Raw genomic sequence first — 25,559 nt, 5'->3', positions numbered from 1 at the left:
GTGTCTGGCTGCGCTCCGCTTCCTCCCACAATCCCGTGCAAATGCAAAAAAAAAAAAAAAAAAAAAAAAAAAAGAGAGAGCGAGAGAGCAGGCGAGCACTAGCCAGGCCTGGGAGGCGGGGGAGGGAGGGGAAAGAGCAAGTGAGCGCGAGGCACCAGCGGAGCCTGGGGGTGTGGGGCACAGCACCGGTACCCAGATATTCAGCTCCACCGCGCGCAAATGCGCCCAGTAAGGGGGCTCAGTTCTTTTACATTTTTATTTTTCTCATTGTTTCAATTTTAATTTCTTCCAAACCTTTCCCAAAGGGTTTTTAAGTAAAGGGCAGCTCGGATCAACTCCATTTACCCGGGTGCAACACAAGCGTTGACACCCCATTTACAGCACATTGCAAATGTGCCCCCCATCTTTATGCTGGATTACGAACCGCCCATGTGCACGAGTGGGGAAATACACCAAGTAAGGTGTGTGTAAGGGCCTGGTTCCCTGAGTGTACGCGCTCCGCGGCACCAGTGGGGTGACAACCGAGTCACGTCTGGTCCGAGTTTCCTAAAAAGTCTGTCCATTCTGAGGCAAGGCTCAGCAGAAGTGGGGGTTCACGCGCGGGCCAGGGGCACCGACTCGGCAACAGGATGGTCAGGGACATGCGTGTATGCGTGCCCGGCGGAAACACATGTGTCATGTAGACCCCGGGTCCGACGACCCCGACTCCCCCACGGACACACTGAAGCCTAGTCGTCGAAGAAGCCGGCGACTTCCGGAATCCGCTATGAATCGGGGGCACAGTTGAGGGAGCCCGCGCTCGGAGCAGGTCTTCAGTGGGGCCTTCTGAGGCTATCGGGGATGGGGGGGTTGGGAGTATATAGTGCAGAGTCAAACATCCCAGCCGCCCCCTCCACCGAGCCTACACCGGCCCGCCCTTGGTGCTTCAGCCAATCCTCAATCCTATAGGCACAAGCCCCACCTTCCTGAAAAGCAGCACTATTGCAAGGCTGATCCACGCCCCTACAGACAATCGCGTAGGGTCCGCCCTGCCCTGCAAGCCCCGCCCCATGTAGGTTTTCCAAAGCACCAAGCCCTGCCCTTGGGGACACGCCCCTCCCACGCGTTGCCGCTCTTTCCCCCTCCCTCTGGCAACACCCAGGCAAGAATCCCGCCTCCTACCTGGAGTAAGGGGGTGGAGGGGCGTCGTGCACCCCGGAGGCTGCTAAAGCCTGCTCATAGGTGGGAAGGCCTGGGGGAGGCGGTGGAGACAGAGGCGTCGGAGGACTTAAGGGGATGATGAGCCCGGTCCTGGGGACAGAAAAAGTATGGTTAGTATACAACCTACATCGTAGTTCGAGACAAGGGGGTCCGCTGTTAAGACACTTGCTGCACTTGGCTGAGGACCCAAGTTCCCATTCCAGCACCCACATGGCTCATCATAACCATCTGTAACTCCAGTCCTGGAGGGGCCAACACCCTCTTCTGACCTTTGATGGCACCAGGCACAAAAAAAGAAAATATTAAAAGAAATGAATAAATAGAAACCTATAAGACCAAAGGGTTACAAGACCAGAAGAGCAAATGAGGGTGGAAGGGGACAGAGGTGGGAGGGAGATGGCCCAGAGAAGTGCCTCAAAGGACACCCTGATGGACATGGACAGTACACTGGAAAGGAACCTGGATATACACACTCATCAACAGAAACAGGTGCACTGGAATAATAGAGAAACATCAGGTGGACAGACAACAACAGGAACGACAGACGAAGCTCAGGAGGTCCACACAGACGTGGACACAACACAGAAACATTTAGTCCCAAAACTTCCCATATCCAGTCATTGAGGCAAGGTCTCCCAGGCTGGCTTCAAAACTTCCAAAAATCCGTCTGCCCAGCCTCCTGGGCACTAGGATTGCAGGTGTGAGCTGCCATGCCCAGCTTCCAAAGCCATTCTTTACATTGTATTTTGATATTTAAATTACAGGGGTTGGGGATTTAGCTCAGTGGTAGAGCACTTGCCTAGCAAGCAAAAGGCCCTGGGTTCGGTCTCCAGCTCCGAAAAAAAGAATAAAAAAAAAAAAATCGTCCAAAAAAAAAAAATTACAGTTACATATTCTGTGTGTGTGCACACCCCCACACACACACAAATGACAAGCAGAGGACAACACAGAAGTGTGTCTCCTTTTACTATGTGGGTCCCTATGTGGATGTAGAGTTTGGGAGCAAACTCCTTCACCCGATAAGCCATCTTTTTTTTTTTTTTTTTTTATTTTATGTATGAGTATACTGTCACTGTGTCACTGTCTTCAGACACACCAGAAGAGGGCATCAGATCCCATTACCGATGGCTGTGAGCCACCATGTGATTGCTGGGAATTGAACTCAGGAACTCTGGAAGAGCAGTCAGTGCTCTTAACCACTGAGCCATCTCTCCAGCCCCCCACTAAGCCATCTTGATGGACCTCCCCTACCCAGGATCCAGAACATCCTATGTCCCATCCCTTCTTGGGTGGCCTTGACACTGGCATTCCACCACCCATCTACAGCCTCTCTTTCTACATTTTATTTTGAGAAGGGCTTCTCCCTAAGTTACCCAGGCTAGCCTTGAATTCGCATCATTGTGAAGAGGTCTTGAACATTTTAGGTCCTCCTGCTCTGCCTCCCAGGGGCTGGGAGCACCATGATCTCCAGCTACAACTGTGAGACACCCTATGAGGCTCTCTCTGCTTCTCTAAAACACGGACTACTCCCATCTCATACAAACACTTGCTGTGACTTGTACCCATGGAACAGACCATGCCACAGGCAGGTAGAGACCGCAGCCTACACAGACCCATCGGTTGCTTTTTCCTATCTTTGTTTTTTTTTTTTCCGGGGCTGGGAATCGAACCCAGGACCTTGCGCTTCCTAGGCAAGCGCTCTACCACTGAGCCAAATTCCCAACCCCCCTATCTTTGTTTTTTTTTTTTCTTTTTTTTTTTTTTTTCCCCAGAGCTGGGGGCCGAACCCAGGGCCTTGCCATTGCTAGGTTGCTAGGCAAGCACTCTACCACTGAGCTAAATCCCCAACCCCCTATCTTTGTTTTTGAAAACAGGATTTCTCTGCGAAGCCCTGGCTGCCCTGGAACTTGCTCTGTAGATCAGGCTGGCCTGAAACTCAAAGATCCACCCGCCTCTGCCTCCCAAGCGCTGGGATTAAAGGCATGCGCCACCACACCTGCCTGCCAGTTGCAGTTTTACCCATAGTGATGACCTCACTGAAACCTGGCACTCAAATGACTGACAGGTATCAACTGCAAAAGGAACCACTGCATGCTGGGCAGACCAACAGGAATGGCAGCCTTTCTCTCCATAGGCTGTGGCTAGAGACTCTTCATCACTGGTCTCCTGCCCCCAAGCTTCAGCCCTTCAACTCAGATCAAGCTGTCTCCCTCCCACTTTCGTCCCCTTCCTCCTGGAAAACCCCTTACTCTTGCAAACAGGACTCCTGGACTCTGAGGCGGCGCCGTCGATAATGCAGATACCAAAAGGCTCCCAAGCCAGCCAACACGATGAGCAGGATCCCAGAGGTCAGTCCCACTGCCAGGCCTGCAACATCCACCCGTCCACGCCCTGTGGGTAGAGGGTGCCCCTGATTCAGTACTACCACCTCCTCAAACATTTCAATTCCTTCCCCTAAGGGCACAAGGCCCATCTGAGGTCCCTTCTGGCTCCCATGGCAACAGGCAACAAACATGATTGCTTTCTCTTTTCTTTTCTTTTCTTTTTTCTTTTTTCTTTTTTTCGGAGCTGGGGACTGAACCCAGGGCCTTGCGCTTGCTAGGCAAGTGCTCTACCACTGAGCTAAATCCCCAACCCCATGATTGCTTTCTCAAAGCCTCTGTTTCCTGTGCTGTAGAATGGGATCATGACCCCTGCCAGGAGCTCATGGAAACCCGACCTGGACCTGCCATCTCAGCTACTTTGAAGGCTAAGGCTGGAGGAGTCCATGTTGGAAGACTGTCTGACAGTGAGTTCAAGGTCAGCCTGGGCAAGTTATCGAGACTGTGTTACAAAAGAGGAAGTGAAGAGAATTTGAGATGATGTTGCTCAGTGGTAGAGCAGCTGGGCAGAATACGTAAGGCCCTGGATTCATCTCCACTACTGGGAAAAGAAGGAAGAGACAAACGTGCATCTTCGGGCTGGAGAGATGGCTCAGTGGTTAAGAGCACTGACTGCTCTTCCAGAGGTCCTGAGTTCAAATCCCAGCAACCACATGGTAGCTCACAGCTGTAAATGAGATCTGATGCCTTCTTCTGGTGTGTCTGAAGACAACTACAGTGTACTCATATATGATGAATAAATAAATCTTAAAATAAAAAGTGCATCTTCTACTTAAACTGAACTTGATGGTAGAACACAGGAGGAAGGGCCATTGCATAGGAAAGCCTCAGCCAAGGATAGAAAGACTTCACTAAACAATGGATAAATTAGGGGAACACCCTGAAATACTGAGGTGTGGAACTTACCTGAAGCCATGCCTTTCAACAAACAAAGGAAGCAAGCAAGACTTCAGCATCCTACTTGCGACCTGTTTTTGTTCGCCTTGGCTCTTTTTATTTTTAAATAATTTTATATAGTTTTTGTTATGTTGGAGACTGAACCTCTAAAGTTATTGTTGTTAGTAGTGGTGGTGGTGGTGTTTTTTTGAGACAGGGTTTCTCTGTGTATTTCAGGATGTCCTCCTGGAACTATGTAGACCAGGCTGGCCTTGAACTCCAAATGCCTCTGAATGCTGGAATTAAAGGCATGGGCCATCATGGCCCAGCCATAAATTTTTTTTAAATATATTTATTTTTATTTGATGTGTATGGGTGGTTTGCTTATATATGTGTCTGTACACTACACACATGACTGGTACCCACAAAGGCTAGAAAAGAGAGGTGGCTGTAACTCTCCTAGAATTGGAGAGTTGGAGATGAAATTAAATGTGCGTATCACCACTGGCAAGAAACACCTAGCTTTAAAAAGAGATTTATAGGGCTGGAGAGATGGCTCAGTAGTTGGGAGCACCCGGCTGCTCTTCCAGAGGTCCTGGGTTCATTTCCCAGCAACCACATGGTGGCTCACACCCATCTGTAACGAGATCTGATGCCCTTTTCTGGTGTGTCTGAGGACAGCTACAGTGTACTTATATATAATAGATAAATAAATCTTAAAAAAAATAAAATAAAATAAAAAGAGATTTATATATTTTACCTATATGTGCACTACATTCACACCTGGTGCAGTAAAAGGTCAGAACAGGGTGTTGGGTCCCCTGGAAGTGGAGTTGATTATTGTGATCACTATGGTGGTGGTGGTGATGGTACTGGAACCTGAAGCCAGGTCCTCCACAGGCAAGAGCAGAAAGTGCTCTTAACCCCCAAGTCATCTCTCCAACTTCTTATTGATGTCCTAAAAAGATCTATTTCATTATTCTATTTTTATCTGTGTGTATGTGCGGGGTAAGTAGGGACACGTGTGTGGGTGCCCACAGAGGCCAAAGGAAGACATTGTGATCCTCAGAAGTGAGCAGCACCTAACTAGTGTCCTGGGAAACAAACTCCAGGATTCTGCACCATCAGCAAGCACTCTTAATGCCGTGGCATCTCTCTAGCCCTTACTGCTTTGAAAAAAAAAAAAGGTACCTATGTGTTTGTGTAGTGACCACAGTTCCCCAGGGAACACATTTTCTCATTAATTTTTAATTTAATTATTTATATGTGCACATCCGTGTGCATCTGTGTGTGGATGTATGTAGAGGACAGAGGACAACTTCCAGAAGTCAGTTTGCTCCTTCTACTAAGTGGTGTCTGGGGACTGAGCTCAGATCCTCAAGCATCCCCTGCTGAGCCATCTCACAGGCCTGGGATCACTGATTTAGGGAAGCTGGTTAGCCAATGAGCCCCATGGTCCCTCCCTTCTGTCTCTCCCCTCAGCGGGCCTCCAAAGGTACACTAGCATGCCCAGCTTCTTTCTGTAGATTCCGGGTATCAAGCTCAGGTCCTGGGGTCACATGGCAAGCACTTTACCAACTGAGACATCACTCCAGCTCTTGGTTTTGTTTTTTTGAGACAGGGAGTCTGGAGCTGACCTCAGACTTGACATGAAGCAGGGACTGGCCTTGAACTCACAATATTTCTGCTTCCGCCTCTGGAGTAGCTGGGATTGCCAGACTGAGGCCAGGGCCATCCTATCTGGCTACCTGCCATCCCCACCCCCATCCCCACTTTTAGCTTGTAGTGAGAAGAGAGGTCTCCCAAAATCTGGCAGATTTCAGGTGATCCAAAGAGCCACTAGGTCTTGCTAAGATTGTTGAAAAGGAGCTGTCTCCCCTAGCAACCGGTTTCACTGTGAGGACTGTAGTACAGACTGAGGGCCTGTTGCTAAGGTGCATCCACCCCTAGCAACCAAGTCATGAGGGGGTGGGGCAGCTGGTGCCCAGAGGGGGGTCCTCCAGCTGGGCAGGAGGCCCTGGTCCTCCAGCTAGGTACGGTTGCTAGGGAGAAGGCCTCCTTAGCAACCAGGCTGGCTGTGGCTGGCACAGAGCTGTGGGGGAGGGGCAGGCAGCCAGGTAGTGTTTCTGGCTTCCTCTGCCTGGCCTGGCCAGGGCCCTGTTGCTAAGGAGCAGCCCCCCTTAGCAACAAAGCTCAAGCCAAGATGAGGGCTTCAGAACTCAGAGGAGGGGTAGGGTGGGCAAACTGGACAGGTGAGAATGGCCAGGCTTCCTGCCTTAGCTCTGTTGCTAGGTAACAGCCCCACTAGCAACCAAGATGCTTGTAAGGGGCTGGGGCTCTGGTCTCTAAGGAAGGACCCCAGGTGAGTTTGTCCCTTTGATGGGCCCCATGACAATAACTTCTTGCTACCATCTGCTCATCCACCTGTCCCCCTCCTGGGGACTTGGGGTCCTCCTATGAATGTGAACACAGAGTGCTTGCTGGGTTTCTCAGACAAGGGCCAAAGTGAAAACAGAGGAGACACCTTGTCAGTCATCTCTGGACAGCATTTGATTGGAGGGAAGGTGTGGAGAAGGTGGACACTGGATTGAACTCCTGGGCTAAAGGCTGCTACATGAGGGCTGAGTGTCACTCACCTCCCTTGCCGTTGTATGCATAGCTTTCCCAGAAACGCTCCTAGAATTAGAGAAGAGAAGGGAGAGACAGCAACTAAACATGGAGAGTCATGCCCCCACCCTCAATCAGTCTGCCCTGATAGGAGACCCCAGGGAGGTGGAGAGGGAGCTGAAGGCTGGAGGCCCATGATTCTTAACACCTAGAGAAGGTAGACAGGCCCTTGATGCTGCCAGGGTCCTCTGAGGCCCTCACCGTCAGTGTGTTGTCCTCAAAGTACTCCCGGGCCTCCTCCCAGGAGCACCTCTCCTCCAGACACTCCCGTTCCAGGTTCCCAGGGGTCAGCAACTCCAGGTCCCAGTGGTTAGCACGAGGAAAACGCCTGCGGCCAACTAAGAAACTCTGGGCCTCTGGGGCATCCAGGAAGATGTCAAGAACTAAGGACATCAGAGTCAAAAGCAGAGTCCTTAGGATTGAGGACAAAGAAGACAAAGAACTATGGGGTTCAAAGATAGGGTGTGGGCCAGGCTTGGAAAACCCCAAGCAAGACAGGGCAGGGTTTGCAACATTGGGTATGAAGGAGGAAGACTGGAGTCTGGAACTCTTTGTGGAGCAGGGTTGGCCTTGTGAATCTGAGGGAAGAAGCTGGAGCATGGACCCTAGGATCTGAGGAAGAAGGGTCAGGTCCAGAAAGACAGGAAGTATTCTGGCTCGGGGAAGGCAGAAATTAAACCTCCACAAGGCTCTTCCCCAAACACTCACCTTGGCTTTGCTCTCTATGAGGTAAGGTGTCCAGGCAGGTGGCCAATCCCATGTAGACTAAGAGCAGGGAAGGATGGCTCCTCATATTGTGTGAACTCCCAGATGACAAATGCCTCAGCAGAGTTATGAGGCCCCAGGACTCCCTGCCCAGACTCTGCAGTCATGAATAAAGATAAAAACAAGTATCCAACCTACCTGTATTGCATGCCAAACACCATGGGTCTTTATCCACTCATCTTTACTTTCAAACCAATCCTATTACTCTTGCAATTTTATAGGTGAGGAAACTGTTACCAGGGGTAAAGTCTCTTGCCTATTGTACCAGGTATAATGTCAAATGTCAGAGGAGGACTTTGGAGGGGATGGTCCTCTTCCACTGGTGAGCACAGAGTTGCTGAGGCTATCTTTTTCTATACCGAGCACCTATCACAAGTCTGACAACACAAAGTAGGCATTTAAACAAGTTCATCATCAGTCCTGGTCCCCTCCGACCCAGCAGATTCCAAGTCAACCTCCCTCTGCTGTTGCCTCATCGAGCCTCAGAGACCAAACACTACACTACAGACCAGGCCCTATATTTCTAGGTCTTAAAGGCTTGAGGGGATAGAGCCCTGGGAATCCACAGCCTTGAGATTGGGTTCCAAGTTTTTAGATCCCAGTAACGTGGGGAGTCAGGACACCAGATCCCCTGCCCACAAGTTTCTTTGGGAGCATTCATTCACTTACCTGCCCAGGGCTGGGAGGCCTGCTTCTCTTCTTGAATGAAGACCCTCTGGGTTAGCAGTAGCCAGCTGTGCAAAGGGGTAGGGGAGAGGGGAGGGGAGAAGGAGGAGGGGTGCTCCACCTCTGGTACTAGGCCCGATCCGGCTACTGGCAGGGGGCGGGGCTACTGATTACCTGCTTTGGGAGGGACTCAGGTAAGGGACAAAGTACTTAAAGGGACCATAGGATAAAGGTCTTCAGTACCACCGCCCCACATAGAAGAAGCAACGCTTTCCTACATTGTCGAGGGATCTAGGAAACTTTATTAAAGTCTCCCTTTTCCTCCTTTTCCAGCCGGAGTCTCTCTCAGAAAACTTGCTTGGCAGAGCCAGGAAAAATAAATCTTAGGTCTCTAGAGATCTACCAACTGGTGGGAACGGAATGCTTTGGTTCCTAGAATAACTGGGAGGTACCACAATAAATCTGTTTCTTGAAGGTAACTTGAACAGTTTAGCCTCGTGATCTTTGATTATTGCTTTTTCTATAATAGGGGATAGAGTTCTCACTTTATTGTCTTTTAAGATGCGACGGGAAAAAAATAAGTCTATATTTGGGGAACTGTTATTATACTCTTCGAGTGACGGAGTTAGTCCCTAAACTCAAACTTGAGACTCAAAGCAACTGCTCCGCTCTGGAGAATGCCTAGTACAGGCTAAGGTGTCTCGAATATCAAGCTACTTTCGCTCACCGGAACCTTCGAGCTGTTACTCACGTTTCCGGGGGGATGGGAGAGAAGAAGAAAGCACCTACCAAGAGAGGAGACGCGCCTCCGCAACTAGGGGCAGAGTTATTTCCGGTTTCCTACTGCCAGGCGGAAGTGGGAGGAGTGGAGATTAAAAACAGTACTCTTTTCCGGTTCGGGACACAGTTGAAGCAACGACAGGACGGATAGTCGTTTTTGAGGTAAGCTGCTGGTGGTGAGGGGTAGCGTAGCCAAGATCCCTTCTTGTGGGAGATATTTGGAATTCTGAGGGATGCAGGATAAGGTTTCGCACTCCGACTCCCTGTCAATCATTAATAGAGCGCTCTTGAACTCTTTAAGTTGAAAGAGGAACTACATTTCCCAGGATGCCCCGTAATATGTCTCCCTTATCCTCGCTGGTATTAGAAAATGTAGTTCCGCAGTAGAGGACTGACCTGGCTCAGTGCAGAGAGGAATTTGGGACTCCCTGGATTAGTGAGAGTTGAGGCCGGATTCCTTAGTTTGTTTCAGTTTTCTAGACAGTGGTGAAGAGGGTAATGAGCGGTAGTCATTTGAATCCTTGAAGGCTCCTATAAGAAAGTAAATTATTTTATTTTACTTGAGACAGAGTCTCATTTTGTAGCCCTGGCTGTTCTAGAACTCTCTGTGCAGTTAGTTTCAAACTCACAGAGATCCGCTGGCCTCTGCCGCCCCAAGTGTTGAGATTAAAAGCGTGCACCACGACATCCAGCCACATATGCATACACACAGACACACACACACTGTTCCTTTTTTGTTTTGTAAGATAAGGTTTCTCTGTATGGCAGCCCTGGCTGTTTGTAGATCTGTCACTTTGTAGACCAGGACTGCCTCTACCTCCTGAGTGCAGGGATTAAAGGAGTGTACCACCCCTCAGCGATTTTTTTTTTCCGAGACAAGATGGCATCTAATTTCACTATGTATCTCCGTAGGGAGATTCCAATTTATTTAAAGTAATGAGGGGAGGGGAGATGAGTGGATTAGGGTACATGATGTGTAATTCACAAAGAACCAATAAAAAGTTTGTTTTTAAATGTAAAGCACGATTACCCTCTCTTACTCCCTCCCCTCTTACCCCCTCTCACTCTTTGTTCTTCTCTGTTTTGGCCCCCTTCTCTCTTCCCACGTGCCCATGGCCGTCTGCCTTTCCTCTCCTCTCCGCTTTCTCTCTCATTAAACCTCTCCATGTGGGGGAAAAAAAAAAAGTAAAGCACTTGAAAGCCCTTCCCCCCAAAAAACATTTATTTAATCTTTAATCCCAGCACTGGGAAGGCAAAGGTAGGTAGATCTCCCAGACTGAAGCCAGCTTGGCCTACAAATGGAGTTCCAGGCCAGGAAGGGCTGCATAGTGAGACACTGTCCTGAAAAGAAAAGAAAGCATTTGTTTTTATTTTCTGTGAGTGTTTTGCCTGTTTTTATGATTCTGAATGCAATGCCTACAGAGACCAGAAGGCCATTAGATCCCCTAGAACTGGAGTTATAGACAGTTGTGAACTGCCATGTATGTGTTAGACATCAAACCCAGGTCCTCTGGAAGAATAGCCAGTGCTTTTAGCCATTGCACCATCTCTATAGCGTATTATTATTATTGTTTTTTTTAAAGATTTATATTTTTAATGTTTATGAGCACAGTGTCTGTCTTCAGACACACCAGAAGAGGGCATCAGATCCCATTGCAGATGGTTGTGAGCCACCATGTGTTTGCTGGGATTTGAACTCAGAACCTCTGGAAGAACCGTCAGTGCTTCTAACCACTGAGCCATCTCTCCAGCTCCTTAATTGGTTTTGTTTGTTTGTTTGTTTGATTGATTGTTTGTTTGAGATGGGCAGCCTGACACTGGAATTACAAGCATGCAGGCCTCACTCCTGGTTCATGTTCTTATTTTCAGTGAGGTTTATTGGGATATAATTTCACATAATACATACTTTACCCACTTAGAGCAAACAATTCAGCGGTTTGTAGTATACTCACAGAGTTGTACTGACATCACCACTAACAATTTTAGAGCATGTTCTCTGGGTGTGGTACCACACCTGTAATCCTGTCCCTCCTAGGGAATCAAATGCCCTCTTCTGGCCTCCACGGGTACCAGGCAGGAAGCTGCTTCAGAGCTCTAACTACTCCAGCAGGTAGAGGCTGCAGAATCCAAGTTCAAGGTCATCCTCAAGTGCATAGGGAATCTCAGGCCTGGGCTATAAGGGCTACTGTCTCAAAACAATCTTAGGACAGGGTTAATACCTTCCCAGAGAAATCTTGTCCCACACCCACATTTTTCGCCACCCCCAGTCCTTGGCCGTCTCTCAGCTCGTATGCTTATGCCTAGTCTGCACATTTCTACTGAATGCAGCCCTACAGGGTGGGCTGTTGTGACTGGCCTCCCTCCCACGTTGCCTTGTTTCTAGGTCTGTCCCTGTTGTGGCCCGATACCCTGTTTGCGGATGACTGGTCTGTTGTATGAGACATAGCATGCCTCGTTTCTCTCTCAGTTGATGGACCTTTAGGATTGCTTCTACTTTCGCGCTGTAAGAGAGGCTGCCATGAGCGTTTGTATACAAGGCCTGTGTGGATACCTTCTTTCATCCATTGGGAGGAAAATCAGTGATGGGTCCTTCCACCTCCCCACTGGCGTGCGTGCCTCCTAGTCTCTCCACCTCTGTAAGAACAGACAGTGCTCTTTTGCTCTTTTCTTTTTTAATTGCATTTTTTAATTTACATTTTAAATGTTATCCCATTTCCTGGTTTCCCCTCCACAAGCCGCTGTCCCCCACATCCCCTGTTTTCTATCTATGAGGGTGCTGCTCCCTTACCCATCCACTCCCTCTCACCTCCCCGCCCTGACATTCCCTACACTAGAACCAAGGGCCTCTCTGCCCATTGATGCCGGATAAGGCCATCCTCTGCTACATATGCAGATGGAGCCATGGGTACATTCCTGTGTTCTCATGGGATGGTGGTTTCGTCCCTGGGAGCTCTGGAGGGTCTGGTTGGTTGATATTGTGTTCTTCTTAAGGGGTTGCAAACCCCTCAGACAGTGTTCTTAACCACTGAGTCATCCCTCCAGCCAGTTGTTTTTGAGCAGGGTTTCTTTCTCTGTGTAGACCTGGCTATGCTAGAATTGGCTATGTAGACCAAGCTAGCCTCAAACTCAGAGATTCATCTGCCTCTGCCTCCCAGGAGCTGAGGTCAGAACTGTGTACCATGTCTGGCTGTATTGGGTTTTGACTGGGTGCAGGGATCTGAACTCAGATCTCAAAGCCTCAAGGATTGAGGCTAGGGGAGTCTCCATGGGGAGGGGAGTGGGAAGCAGAAAGAGAAAAAGGGCACATGGAGAGAGAGAGGGAGAGGGAGGGAGGGAATGAGAATATGAATGAGAGAGAATGAATGAGAGAGAGAGAGAATGAGAAAGACCGAGACCAAAGTGTTTGGATTATATGCAACAAGCACCTTCCTTGGTTCCTGCACATGTGCTCTCAGCCAAGGGCTGCCTTGTTTGTTTGTTTGTTTGTTTGTTTATTATCATCATCATCATCATTATTATTTATCATTATTCCTCCTACTACTTTGGTTTTAGAGACAGGGTTTCTCTGTGTAGTCCTACTGTTCTGGAACCCACTCTGTAAACCAGACTGGCCTTGAACTCAGAGGTCTGCCTGTATCTGCCAAGTGCTCTGAGTGCCGCAGCCCCACCACCACTAGGCTTGGGGGTTTTTTTGTTGTTGTTTTTTGTTATTTTGGGGTTTTTAAAGATTTATTTATTTTTTATATATGTCACTATCACTGTCTTCAGACACCCCAGAAAAGGGCAGCCATCCCATTACAGATGGTTATGAGCCACCATGTGGTTGCTGGGAATTGAACTCAGGACCTCTGGAAGAGCAGTCAGTGCTCTTAACCACTGAGCCATCTCTCCAGCCCTGGTTTTGGTTTGTTTGTTTGTTTGTTTTTTTTTTTTTTGGTTTTGGTTTTGGTTTTTTAAGGCAGGGTCTTACTGCCTAGTCTAAACTGACCTTGACCTGATTCTCCTTCTTCTACTGATAGGTTATTTCTTCCCTATTTAGGGAAATGAGCCAGTTTAAAAACCAGATTAGGGGTTGGGGATTTGGCTCAGTGGTAGAGCGCTTGCCTAGCAAGCGCCAAGACCCTGGGTTCGGTCCCCAGTCTCCGAAAAAAAAAAAAAAAAAAAAGAAAAAAAAAAAATTGCACAATAAAAAACCAGATTAGATTATATTAAAGGCAGGTTTATTGGGAAGCTGCTCTCTGGTAGCCAAGTTCACTGGCCCCAAGGATTGAGGGAGGGGGGAGTTCAAGGTTGGGGGCACAGTGTGTCAGGTAGGGACTGGTGATGCTAGAAGAACCTGGAGACCAGGTCTGCTTTGATGTGTAAAAGTGTGCACCTCAGTCCATTCTCCCTTGTCCAAAACGGAACACCTCCCTCCCGGTTGCATGTTGCCTCTGTAGCTGGCCAGTCTGTCTTTGTTTTGTTTTGTTACTTGGTGTATGTTTCTTTAGAGACAGGTTCTCACTCTAACCAGGACTGGCCTGGAGCTCACTGCACAGTCTCCACCTGCCCTCAGGCTCTCTCTGCTTTCCAGGGTTTGAGGAGCCACACCCTGGCTGGTGGTCAGCTCTGCCTGCCTGCTGGTTAGCTCTTGGTTGTAGACTGACATGGGACCTCCTGTGGTCTTTGGATGTCAGTGTCCCCCACCAGAGTCACATGTGGAGAGCGTGTTCCCCTCAGTTTGTATTGTAAAAAATATTTAATCTCAATCTGGGGCTTCTGCCCCACCTTGATCTTTCAGTTCCCAGATACGAGACACACAACTTTTATTGTTTACAATAAGCCTTTGTCAGCACTAATGCTGTGCAGATATATACCTGCTGTGCTATTAAAGATCTGTAACCCCAAGTTACTCCTTACTGTGTTTCATCTGGGCTGCTTTTTAACTCCAGTTGCCCAGCCCTCGGGCCATGCTTTCTTGACTCATAACCCAGGGTATTTTTCTTCTGGTTCCTTTCTTCTCTCCTGGTAGTCTCCTCCGACCCCCTAGCCCAGCAACACCAAGCCCAGCAAGATCAGTGTCACTTGGGTCTTAGGTGCTTGCTGACTCTCATTTCTGGGGCAACCAGGTCTTCACAGCCCAGCCAGCCCCTCCCCCACACTTAGCATTACAATGCATAGCAACCGGCTGAACCTCTACTAGTTGGCTTCCTTCAGAGACTGCGCCTCTGTAGGGCCTTAAGGATACAGCCCTAGCTGTAGGAGGTTTGTGTTCTCATAAAAAGGGGTAGAGGCAGGGATGTGGCTCAGTGGGTAGAACGGATCCAGCATGGCTGAACGCTGCATCCCATCCCCAGATCCAGTTATCCTGGTGGTAACTGCTTGTATTTCCAATGCTCCTTGGGTGGAGACAGGAGGAGGGGAATTCAAGGAAGTCCCTCACTATATAGCAAGTCTGAGGCTAAGCTGGTTAACAAGACCCTGCCTCAGGGGGCAGCCATCTGCAAAGCAGGGATGGGGTCATCACCAGCACCATACGATGTTACCCAAGCTTAGACTTCAGTCCCTGTGAGAAAAGGACTGTGAAGCCAGGCATGGTGACACATTCCTGTCACCCCAGCCCTTAGGCTGACTAGAGGGATTGCTGTGAGTTCAAGGTTAGCCTGAGCTACTCACTTAATTCCAGGATAGCCTGAACTCCATACAGTATGAGACACAGACACACCTCAAATAGGAAAAATGGTTTAATAGTTTAAGTGGCTTGCTGTGTGGTGTCCATGGCTCTGTGGGATGTGGCTGAAGCCCTTGCCACTCAGCTAGGTCTTGTTCACTTTATACAAAATGGCTTCCCGGTCTCCATAGGCTTCTCTCTCGCTGGCAGCCACCCACAGGCACTGCCTGAGCCAGCTCTTCCGCCAGAGACTGAAAGGCTGCCGTCCCCCATCCCTCATCCTCCATACACACCATAGTCTGTAGTTTGCATTTTATCTTCCCCAGGTCCCCTCTGGAAAGCAATTGGTGTTTCTAGCTTGCGTGTTTGGGGGAGGGTGTGCTAAGCCTGTACCTTACCATTAAGCTAAGTTTCTAGCCCTGGGTCTGTTTTCTTGCCTATAAAGTAAGGAAGGCATTGAGAGACTAAGGAGGACTTTGAGAGAAAGGCCAGACGAAGTTATAGATGACTCCATCTTAATTTAAAAAAACAATAATGAAACTACCAAAATAGAGACATGGCTCAGAGGTAGAGCCCCTGCCTAGAATCCTCCAATGAGGGGCAGGGAATGTGGCTTAGAGGTAGAGCACAGCCTTGCTCTCAGACTCAGCCTGGCTTCACTCCTACGAGAGAGAGAGAGAGAGAGAGAGAGAGAGAGAGAGAGAGAGAGAGAGAGAGACACACACACACACACACACACACACACACACACACACACACACACACCCCAGACAGAGAAGGGCACATGTGTCCATCTGGTTATCCAAAGCCTCCACAAACCTCATGTGACCTCAGAAATTAAACTGCACATGTTTAAGGGAGTAAAAAGAAAACAAGGACAAACCCCATAACATCAGAGATAGGGGTATGGACTTCTGCAAGGACGTTAGCCTTCTCAGCAACCCGAGTCCTAGGTCTCACACAGTCCTCCGCTCTAGGCAGGTGGCTTCCCCCTTAAGACTCAGCATCCTGGGCAAAGGAGGCCCTTAGGAGACAGATGGGAGAGTGTGACTGGCTGGAGAGATGTCTCAGCTTTTTTTTTTTTTTTTTTTTTTTTAAGTGTTTCGAGACAGGGCAGCTCACAATGGCCTGTAACTGTGGGGCTCTCTTCTGAGATCACCCTCTTCTGACCTATTTGGGCATCTGCAGGCACACGTTCATACACACACAGGCGCACATGTAAAATTTAAAAGGGGGTGGGGGGGCTGGAGAGATGTCTCAGAGGTTAAGAGAGCTGGTTGTTCTTCTCAAAGGTCCTGAGTTCAAGTCCCAGCCACCACATGGTGGGTCACAACCATCTATAGTGAGGTCTGGCGCCCTCTTGTGGCCTGTAGGCATACATGCAGACAGAAAAAAATTAAAGCTGGGTATGGTAGCAGCTGCCTCTAATCTCAGCACCCTGGAAATTCTCAGCACCCAGGAAGCATGAGTAGGTGGATCTTCAGTTTGAGGCCGGCCTTGTCTATAGAACTAGTTCCAGGACAGCCAGAGCTACACAGAGAAACCCTGTCTTGAAAAACGACACAAAATTAAGAGAAAAAAGATCTCGGGGTTGGGGATTTAGCTCAGTGGTAGAGCGCTTGCCTAGCAAGCACAAGGCCCTGGGTTTGGTCCTCAGCTCTGAAAAAAAAAAAAGAGATCTCAGTATTCAGTCTGTGTAAATGTACTGAAAAATAGAAACCGAGGCCAACAGAAGGGAGGACAGGATCAGGGCTATCACTCCTCTGTCAAAACGGTGGTGGGGAACCTCCCTACCCACTGAGTGCTACCTTTTTTTTTTTTTTTTTTTTTTCCAGAGCTGGGGACCAACCCAGGGCCTTGCGCTTGCTAGGCAAGCACTCTACCACTGAGCTAAATCCCCAACCCCTTGATTGTTTTTTTAAGATTGATTTTAGGTGCATTCGTGTCTCTATGTGAGGGCACCAGAGCCCCTGGAACTGGATACAGACAATTGTGAGCTGTCATGTGGGTGCTGGGAATTGAACCCTGGTCAGGTCCTCTGGAAGAGCAGCCAGTGCTCTTAACTGCTGAGCCCTTTCTCCAGCCTCCAGATCTGAATTTTCATATCTTGTTGCTCTGCTAGAATTTTGTGCTGCAATGCTTGTTCTCTTTTTTTTTTTTTTTTCCCCCGGAGCTGGGGACTGAACCCAGGGCCTTGTGCTTGCCGGCAAGCGCTCTAACACTGAGCTAAATCCCCAACCCAACACCACCACCACCACCACCACCACCACCACCACCACCACCCCCTGCAATGCTTGTTCTCATGCCTAGGAAACAGGAGCTTTATCCTGACTGACAGCAAGACTAAGGGAGTCAAAGCTTGCATACAGTGTTTACCTGGCCCATCTCCACCCTACCCCACTCTTCTCCTTGTAGGGAATCACATTTACCCATAGGTAATAGAGCAGCTATTCTCCACCTGCAGAGCGGGGCCACTCCCACAGGTCCTGCCATCACCTCCAGGGGATGTTTTGCATATTTCTGTGACACCGGGGAACAGAAGTACTCAGAATTTCAAAATTAGGGCCAGACCTGGTGGTCACACCTCGAATCCTAGTGGTGGTCTGAAGACAGCTTTCAAGAATTTCCTTCTTGGGCTGGAGAGATGGCCCAGTGGTTAAGAGCACTGACTGCTCTTCCAGAGGTCCTGAGTTCAATTCCCAGCAACCACATGGTGGCTCACAACCATCTGTAATGGGATCTGATGCCCTCTTCTGGTGTGTCTGAAGACAGCTACAGTGTACTCATATAAAAAAATAATAATAATAAAAAAAGAATCTCGGGGTTGGGGATTTAACTCAGTGGTAGAGCACTTGCCTAGCAAGTGGAAGGCCCTGGGTTTGGTCCTCAGCTTGGGGCGGTGGGGGTGGGGGGGGATGAACACCAAAAAGAATCTCCTTCTCTTCTTCTACCATATGGGTGCCTGGTATGGGACTTAGGCCATCAGGTTTTGTCGCAAGCCCCTTTAGACCCTGAGTCACTCCCTTCCGTTGGTTGTTTTTTTGAGACTGTGTTTTACCATAGCCATGGCTGGCCAAAAACTCTCTGTGTAAAGATTATTTTATGAGTGTTTTGCAGGAGGTGTTGTGTGTGTGCATGTGGCCTAACGTCTCTGGGAATCAGAGAGGGCATTGGATTCCCCGGGATTAGAGTTACAGATGGTGTGACCACCATGTCAGTGCTGGAAGCTGAATCTAGGACTTCTGTAGAAGCAACAAGTGGGAAGATGAAGAGGACTCCTCTGGTTCTTTTTCAGAGGACCCAGGTTCAATTCCCAGCACCCACATGGCAGTCCACAGCTGTCTGTAACTCCAGTTCCAGGGGATCTGATACCTCTTCTGGCCTCATTCTCAGCAAACACACATGTTGTATATAGATACACACGCAGGCAAAGCTGTGGTCCCAGTTGGCCTTAAACTCGCCAGGTACATTGACGAGGGGCTGTGGTCTTCTATTGGTTAAACTGTCTTCTCTTTCTGTCCTAGAGATGACATTTCTCAGCTGGAGGTGGCTAGCTCAGCTGGCCCTTGCTTGGTGGCAGTCACAGGAAGCCCTGCGGTGAAGGTGTGAAGAAAAACTGTCTGTAACTGCAGTTCCAGGGCATCTGGCCTCTCCTCTGGCCTCTGCAGGCACCAGGCACATGTGAGGGACACAGAGATACACACAGGCAAAACACCCACGCACATCAAAATAAATCTTGAAAGAAGAATTTTATCTTTTAAAACATTTAACTTTATGTTTTGTTAATAAGTATTTTGCCTGCATGTATGTCTGAGCACCGCAGGTATGGGCGCTGTTCAGGGAGGCTGGAGCGGGGTCAGAGCCTCTGGAACTGAGATATGGATGGCTGTGAGACACTGAGCGCTGGGGCAACCCAGCCTCTACAAGAGAGTCTTTTGTTGTTGGTGGTTTGGTTTTCTTTTTAGGATTGATGTATTTATTTTATGTATGTGAGTACACTATGTTCTTTTCAGACAAACCAGAAGAGGGCATCAGATCCCATTACAGATGGTTGTGAGCCACCATGTGGTTGCTGGGAATTGAACTCAGGACCTCTGGAAGAGCCGTCAGTGCTCTTAACCACTGAGCCATCTCTCCAGTCCCCATCAGCTACATTTTCAAAGAGAATAATGATGTGCCCCGACCCGCAGGGCAGTCGACCAGGGTCTGGGGTCCACCTAGGAGAGAATGGGGGACAAGAGATGCAAAGAACGGACAGCAAGTCAAGAAGTCTGATCAAGCTGACAATTTTTAATTTTTCTCAGGCTGAAGATATACTGGTAGAAGCAAAATGTGGGGAGGGGTTGGGTGACCACAAAGAATGGGCCTGGCTTGATAACCAGGATATTGGCTGGGTAAATCGGCCAAGCGGGGGAACAGCAGGGTGGGTTGCTTAGTGACCTGACCATCAGTGCCTGACCACTGGTACTCAGTGATCTGACACCTAGATTTATGCTATCTATTGAATTTACGTAGAGCTGCAGGTGCTGCTTTTGATCTAACCTAAGGCTATTGCTTTTTGCTCTATCATAAGGCTAAAATATAATTGCTTTTTAACCTGAAGACTATTGCTTATTATTCTAACATAAGGCTAGAACACAATTGCTTTTTAACTTGAAGGCTGCTTTCGCCATCTCAAGGCTGCTCCCAACAATGATGTAATAACATGCAGGCTGGAGAGATGGCCCAGGGGTTAGTAATGATGGCTGCCCTTCCAGACCTGGCTTAGTCTCCCAGCACCCACGTGGCAGCTCACTACCACCTGTGACTCTGGCTTCAGAGGATCTGTCACCCTCCTCTGGTCTCCGCAGGCGTTGCGTGCACATGATGCCCCTTCAAACAAGCAAGCACACACGTAGGCAAATAAAATGCGTTTGGAGAAAGTCAAGGTTTCAGTTGTGTTGCGAGATCTCGGGTGGCCAAGGCTGGCCTCCAAGTTGCTTTGTAGATTCAAAGTAGTTCAGGTTCACCTTGAACTCTTGTTTGTTTGTTTGTTTGTTTTATGTGCACTGGTGTCCTGCCTGCGTGTGTCTGTGAGAGGGCACCAGAAACCCTGGAACTGGGTGTGAGCTGTCAGTGTTGGTACTGGGAATTGAACCCAGGTCCTCTGGAAGAGCAGCTGGTCCTCTTAAGCCCTGAGCCACCTCTCTCAGCCCCTACCTACCTTGGACTTTCTCCTGCTTCCGCCTCCCCGACGGCTTATTAACTGTAAGGAGAACGAGCAGCACATGTGGAAGGAAGGCCGGGGATGCAGTCCAGCATGCAGCGCACCCCTAGCACAGAGCCCCACGCTGCAGCCTAAGCACTGCGTCAACTGGATGTGGGGGCTCAGCCTGTCTCCCAGCATTGGAGGGGCTGAGGCCAGAGGTTTACCTGGAATGCAAGGTCAGGCTGGGCTATCCAGGAAAACACTGTTTGTAAAAAGAAAGGTGGTGGGCAGTGGTGGTACAAGCCTTTAAACCAGCACCCGGGAGGTAGAGTTTGAGGCCAGCCAGGGCTACATACATAGCAAGACTCTGTCTCAAAAACAAAAGGAACAAAAGGAAGTGTCTCAGGCCTAGTGTTCTGTCCTCCCTGCTTGAGACCCACGTACCACTGTGATTTCAGGCGAGTTCAAAAGGCTTCTGGAGCAGGCTACTGACCACAAGCCCAGGAGGTGTTCGTGTCCAGTGTGAGTCAGGTCACCCTGCCACTTCCCCCTTGGACAGGATGACGAGGCATGGCAAGAATTGCACTGCAGGGGCTGTCTACACCTACCACGAAAAGAAGAAGGACACAGGTACCGTCTTGGAGACCACGTTCACCTTCGGTTAGGTGTCCTGTTCTGCCCCTGCATGGCTGGTCTCTGCCCCGTCTATGCTAACGATAGTGACCGTAGGCAGTGTGACCCACATGGCCCATCTAACACATACCATCCCATGTCAGATCCCTTTCCTCCTAACCAGTCCTGGCTTCCAGCTGTGCAGAAAGGCAGGCTGAGAGCCACAATGGTTCCCACCCCAGGAGAGAGAGCCTGGCCTGAGTCTCTTCACCTCGCCACGGGGAAAGAAGGCTGACGTAGCCATGCCTTTCTCAGGCTCTACCAAACCTGCACATTTCTCTGGGACATTCGGGGAAGGGCATGTCCCCACCCATCTCTTCATCACCATCTCGTTCTGTCCCCAGCGGCCTCAGGCTATGGGACCCAGAACATTCGACTGAGCCGGGATGCTGTGAAGGACTTTGACTGCTGCTGTCTCTCTCTGCAGCCCTGCCATGACCCTGTGGTCACGTAAGCTGGGGAGGGAAGCTGGTTTGTGTGGGTTTAGCAGACCTCTCAGAGCCTCAGAGCCCTCACCAGAGATAGGCAGCTCTCCTCCACCACAGGTGGAGAGAACGAGCGAGCGAGCGAGTGAGCGAGTGCACTGCAAGTAGCTGGGGCTGGCTCAGAGGGTGGGGTGCTTTTTAGCACGCAGGAAGCTCTGGGTCCATCCCCAGCACCACAGAAAGCAGGGTGTGATGCACACCTGTTATCCCAGTGCTCAGGCAATGCAGACAGGAAGACAGGTCCAAGGCCAGCCCCAGCTACATGGCAGTCTGAAGTTAACCTGAGCTTCAGGACATCATGTCTCTAAAGAAAATAAAAAGAGCTGGGCTGAAGGGAGGCTGTGGAAGATGTCCCCTAAGGGTGTTTAGTGGTACCAGGGCAGTGAGTGAATAGACGCTCGCCTGAGGTGGGACCCAGTATGGAGGGGATGGCGTCACAGGATGGAGCCCCCCTGCAGCTGAGCACAGGCACATGCTTCCCTCACCCCTCTCTCTGCAGCCCAGACGGCTACCTGTATGAAAGGGAGGCAATCCTGGAGTACATCCTACACCAGAAGAGAGAGATTGCCCGGCAGATGAAGGTAAGGGAGGAGGCTGAGGAGAGGAGGGCACAGCAGGAAAGTTTCCAATCTCAGCTCCTTTCCTCAAGAGACCTTCACTGCTGCTGCTTTGCCTGGAATCCTGTTCACCTCCCACTTCTCTCTAAATATGTCCGCTCCATCTCGGCCCAGGGAGCACGCATTGGACCTCCTGCAGGCCAGGGCCTCTGGGGTACACCTGCTAACCCCGCCCTAGGAACCGGTGACCCCTGTGTGCCCTAGTACGATGGCCACTAGGGTGAAATCGGGGTGCAACAGAGCCAGCGGAAGACACAAATAGAAAAACTGTGATCCAGGCCATCCATCCAGGGACAGGCACGCTGGGCGTCCCTCATTCTATGGGGAGCGACACATTGTGTCGGGCCCCCTTCCTTTGTTTCTGTTTTGGACCAGGCATGAGACCCAGGCCTCACAGGCCAAGCACTTGGAGTTCTATCCTGCTGTCCACCTCTGGCTCACGCATGCTCAGCCCCTGCTCCCCAGACTCCGTGTCTGCCGCACGGCCCAGGGGCCAGCCAGACTCTCCCTTACCTTGGTGCCCCTGTTGGAGGCCTTCATGGCCTCTGTCACTACCTCAGCTGGGTGATCCAGGGAGTCCCCAGAGCTCACTACTTGACGCTGCTGGGTGCCAGGTAGGACTGGGCAAGGGACATACTTAACCTGCTCTGGTCACACAGACCCAGCAACTGGACTACCTACAGATTTCCACGTCAAGCCCCCCGTGGCAGGGCAGGTTGGCTGGCTAACCAGCATACTGTGTTGTGTTTACCACGTGCCTGTCAGAGTCTAAGCCCTTTAGAGACTTCACCGTGTGGCTGGAGGAGTGGCTCAGTGTGGAGAGCTTGGTTAGTGTGCATGAAGCCCTAGGTCCCAACTCCAGCATGGATAGATGACCAGGAATTGATGCATGACTTGGTTGGTGGAAGATCAGGAGTTCAAGGTCACCCTTGGCTGCATAGTGAGTTTCAGACCAGCCTGGGCTAAGGAGGCCCTGTCTCAGCTTGAGGAGGCCCTCCCATCAGGAGGGCTGAGCCCCACACTGAGTGTGAAGCCACAGGCTCAAACGCCAGGGCCACTTAGCAAGAGAACTCAAGAGATCAACAACTGTTGCCAGCCCGTGGCTGCAATGCTGACCCAGGCCCCTCTTCACCCAGGCCTATGAGAAGCAGCGAGGAGCCCGGAGAGAAGAGCAGAAAGAGCTGCAGCGAGCTGCAGCACAGGACCAAGTTCGAGGCTTCCTGGAGAAGGAGTCAGCCATTGTGAGCCGGCCCCTCAACCCCTTCATGCCCAAGGCTGCCACCTTGCCCAACACAGGTGACAAGGAGTACCCGCCCTTTGTCAGGGTCTTTAGGGGGTGGCTTCCTGAGGTGTGTACCCCAGCTTCTCCCTCCCACAGATGGTGAACAGCCAGGGCCCAGTGTGGGTCCCCTAGGCAAGGACAAGGACAAAGCACTACCCAGCTTCTGGATTCCCTCACTAACGCCCGAGGCAAAGGCCACCAAGCTGGAAAAGCCGGTGAGCTCCCAGTGTCCAGAACTCCTGTCCCTCATGCTCCTTCCACTGCCCACGCGGCTGACCCTGACTGTCCCTCTCCCCTGTTGACCCTGCCTCTGTCCGTAGTCCCGCACGGTGACCTGCCCGATGTCTGGGAAGCCACTGCGCATGTCGGACCTGACGTCAGTGCGCTTCACGCAGCTGGACGACTCTGTGGACCGAGTGGGGCTCATCACGCGCAGTGAGCGCTACGTGTGCGCAGTGACCCGAGACAGCCTGAGCAACGCCACGCCGTGTGCGGTGCTGCGGCCCTCGTGAGTAGGGGGTGAAAAGAGGCCGGAGGGGTCCGAGGTACCACAGAGCTGACTTTGCACTGTCTTCCACTGTAGCGGGGCCGTGGTCACCCTGGAGTGTGTGGAGAAACTGATCCGGAAGGACATGGTGGACCCCGTGAACGGAGATACGCTGACGGAGCGGGACATCATCGTGCTGCAGCGGGTGAGTTGCTAGCCTCACCCCAGCCCGCACCCCATCCTAGCCTTCGCTGCAGACTGTTCCCTGGTGTCACCGCCCAACCCGTCTTCCACCCAGCCCCTTACTGCCCGCCCCTGACATTACTCCTCCCCACACACTGTGGCAGGTTTTTCTTTCTAATGCCCCATCCTCCTCCGCCCTTGGGCTCCTCCCCTTTGTCAAAGTCACCCCCACTCCAGACTCTTCCCTGCCCCCACAACAGAACCGCTGCTGCCCGGAGCCCAGCCAGTCAGCTCTTCCAGCTTCTCCTTTTCCTTCCTCTCCAGGGTGGCACAGGCTTTGCAGGCTCCGGAGTGAAGCTACAGGCAGAAATGTCCCGGCCAGTGATGCAGGCCTGAGCCGTGACCTGATAAACTTGGACGTGAACAGTCTGGATGTGTGGCGCTTCATTGTAGGCAGGGGCTACAGAAAGAGTGGGCCTGAGGAGTGGCATCCACTCAGGATCTCTAAGCTCCTGGAGGTTTACTCAGTCACTCATGAGCGTGCAGAAACCCTGGCAGCACGAACCTGTGGGTCTCCCCTGCCTCAGTCAGGACCTGGAAGAGGGCGCCCTGTCCAGGAAGTGCAGGCCTCAGGATAACACTCCCAGGCCTGCTCCCTGCGAGACCCCATAGACCTTCCCCCACCATGTGCCCTTCCCCCCAAGGATCCCCTGCAGACCCGGTACACACCGCACACTGCTCCGCGTGCACACTTAGCTTCTTCACCTCTTTCCCTCAACGCCTAGAGAGTGTCTCTCAAGAGCTAGCTTCCCTGAGGATGGTCACCTTTCCTCCGTGCCTCCCCAAACCTGAAACCTGTTCACAAGCAACACAGAGCACCCTCCCCCCAGCTCCAAGTAAAACTTAAAAGCTTTCTTTTTTCTTTTCTCTTTGGACTGGCAATGCGCACACTAAGCAAGTTCTGAGGCATTCCTTTCATTTGATGTGTGTCTAGGGAGGGGTTTGTGCACATAAGGACAATGCCTGCATAGGCCATCGTAACCTGTCAGGGCCCTGGAGCTGGGGTCATAGGCAGGCTTGTACAGCCTGGTCTAGATGCCGAGAGCTAGGCTCAGGTCCTCTGCAAGGAGCAGGAAGTGAGCCCCAACCGTCTCGTTCTGGGGGTAGTAACCCATGTTTCCATCCCGTCACAGGAGGATAGCTGCAACTTTTAGGCTAGCCTGTGCTACATAAGACCGGCTCTAATTGAGAAAAACAATTATATACATTTGAGTCCTTAAATCTGGGTAAATTCTTGATGGAAAGAAAAAAACCACTGACTGCAGTGATAAGATGTTTTCAGTGAGTATTTTAATTTTACATCCTGCAAGTCTGTTGCCAGTATTTAAACATAAAGTGTATTCCAGGCATGGTGGTGTGCGCTTGTAAAATTGACCCTCCTGCCATCTCTGCCGTTGTCCCACATTACCAGAGTGCATCTGGACACCTGGATCTTTCCTGTAATTTGCAACTTTGTGAGTAATTTTGATAAGGTACTGTCAACCAGACAACCTCCATAGATTTGGAAGGGGCTTTTGGCCAGTAAATCGGTTGTCCACCTGCAGCCACTAGAGGGCAGAATGCCACCACCATTGAAAGGCTGAACACAGGCTTTGAATTC

General features: G+C 50.5%; 2 protein-coding genes across 4 annotated transcripts; one reads left to right on the top strand and one right to left on the bottom strand.

The window, feature by feature from the left end:
* Positions 1 to 242: 242 nt before the first annotated feature.
* Prrg2 (proline rich and Gla domain 2) lies at positions 243 to 9,420 on the bottom strand. 2 transcript variants are annotated; one of them, XM_032893681.1, is made up of 8 exons: positions 9,345 to 9,420; positions 8,559 to 8,623; positions 7,833 to 7,986; positions 7,326 to 7,507; positions 7,094 to 7,133; positions 3,450 to 3,591; positions 1,162 to 1,290; positions 243 to 831 (listed from the first exon to the last, which is right to left on the bottom strand). In XM_032893681.1, the coding sequence occupies exons 3-8, from the start codon at positions 7,915 to 7,917 to the stop codon at positions 813 to 815; spliced, it is 597 nt and encodes a 198-aa protein (XP_032749572.1). In that variant the 5' UTR covers positions 7,918 to 7,986; positions 8,559 to 8,623; positions 9,345 to 9,420; the 3' UTR covers positions 243 to 812. The 2 variants fall into 2 exon arrangements, with proteins under 2 accessions (XP_032749572.1, XP_032749571.1); XM_032893680.1 differs by lacking the exon at positions 9,345 to 9,420 and having other exon boundaries at positions 8,559 to 8,730.
* On the top strand, positions 9,388 to 24,326 carry Nosip (nitric oxide synthase interacting protein). 2 transcript variants are annotated; one of them, XM_032893679.1, is made up of 10 exons: positions 9,408 to 9,497; positions 18,510 to 18,588; positions 20,632 to 20,803; positions 21,190 to 21,295; positions 21,830 to 21,911; positions 23,084 to 23,243; positions 23,326 to 23,444; positions 23,550 to 23,737; positions 23,813 to 23,921; positions 24,224 to 24,326. In XM_032893679.1, the coding sequence occupies exons 3-10, from the start codon at positions 20,734 to 20,736 to the stop codon at positions 24,293 to 24,295; spliced, it is 906 nt and encodes a 301-aa protein (XP_032749570.1). In that variant the 5' UTR covers positions 9,408 to 9,497; positions 18,510 to 18,588; positions 20,632 to 20,733; the 3' UTR covers positions 24,296 to 24,326. The 2 variants fall into 2 exon arrangements, with proteins under 2 accessions (XP_032749569.1, XP_032749570.1); XM_032893678.1 differs by lacking the exon at positions 18,510 to 18,588 and having other exon boundaries at positions 9,388 to 9,497.
* Positions 24,327 to 25,559: the final 1,233 nt, after the last annotated feature.

This window comes from Rattus rattus, chromosome 2 (assembly GCF_011064425.1).
Source record: "Rattus rattus isolate New Zealand chromosome 2, Rrattus_CSIRO_v1, whole genome shotgun sequence".
NCBI lineage: Eukaryota > Metazoa > Chordata > Mammalia > Rodentia > Muridae > Rattus > Rattus rattus.
The sequence above is the reverse complement of the archived record's forward strand: the minus strand, read 5'-3'. Positions and strand labels throughout refer to the sequence as shown.

Coding starts and splice junctions, on each gene's coding strand:
- Prrg2 (XM_032893681.1), bottom strand. CDS start 7,917: ATGAGGAGCCATCCTTCCCTGCTCTTAGTCTACATGGGATTGGCCACC. Junction 7,508..7,832: donor TCATAGAGAGCAAAGCCAAG/GTGAGTGTTTGG, acceptor TGATGTCCTTAG/TTCTTGACATCTTCCTGGAT. Junction 3,592..7,093: donor TGCATACAACGGCAAGGGAG/GTGAGTGACACT, acceptor CTCTACCCACAG/GGCGTGGACGGGTGGATGTT.
- Nosip (XM_032893678.1), top strand. CDS start 20,734: ATGACGAGGCATGGCAAGAATTGCACTGCAGGGGCTGTCTACACCTAC. Junction 20,804..21,189: donor CGAAAAGAAGAAGGACACAG/GTACCGTCTTGG, acceptor TTCTGTCCCCAG/CGGCCTCAGGCTATGGGACC. Junction 23,738..23,812: donor TGTGCGGTGCTGCGGCCCTC/GTGAGTAGGGGG, acceptor CTTCCACTGTAG/CGGGGCCGTGGTCACCCTGG.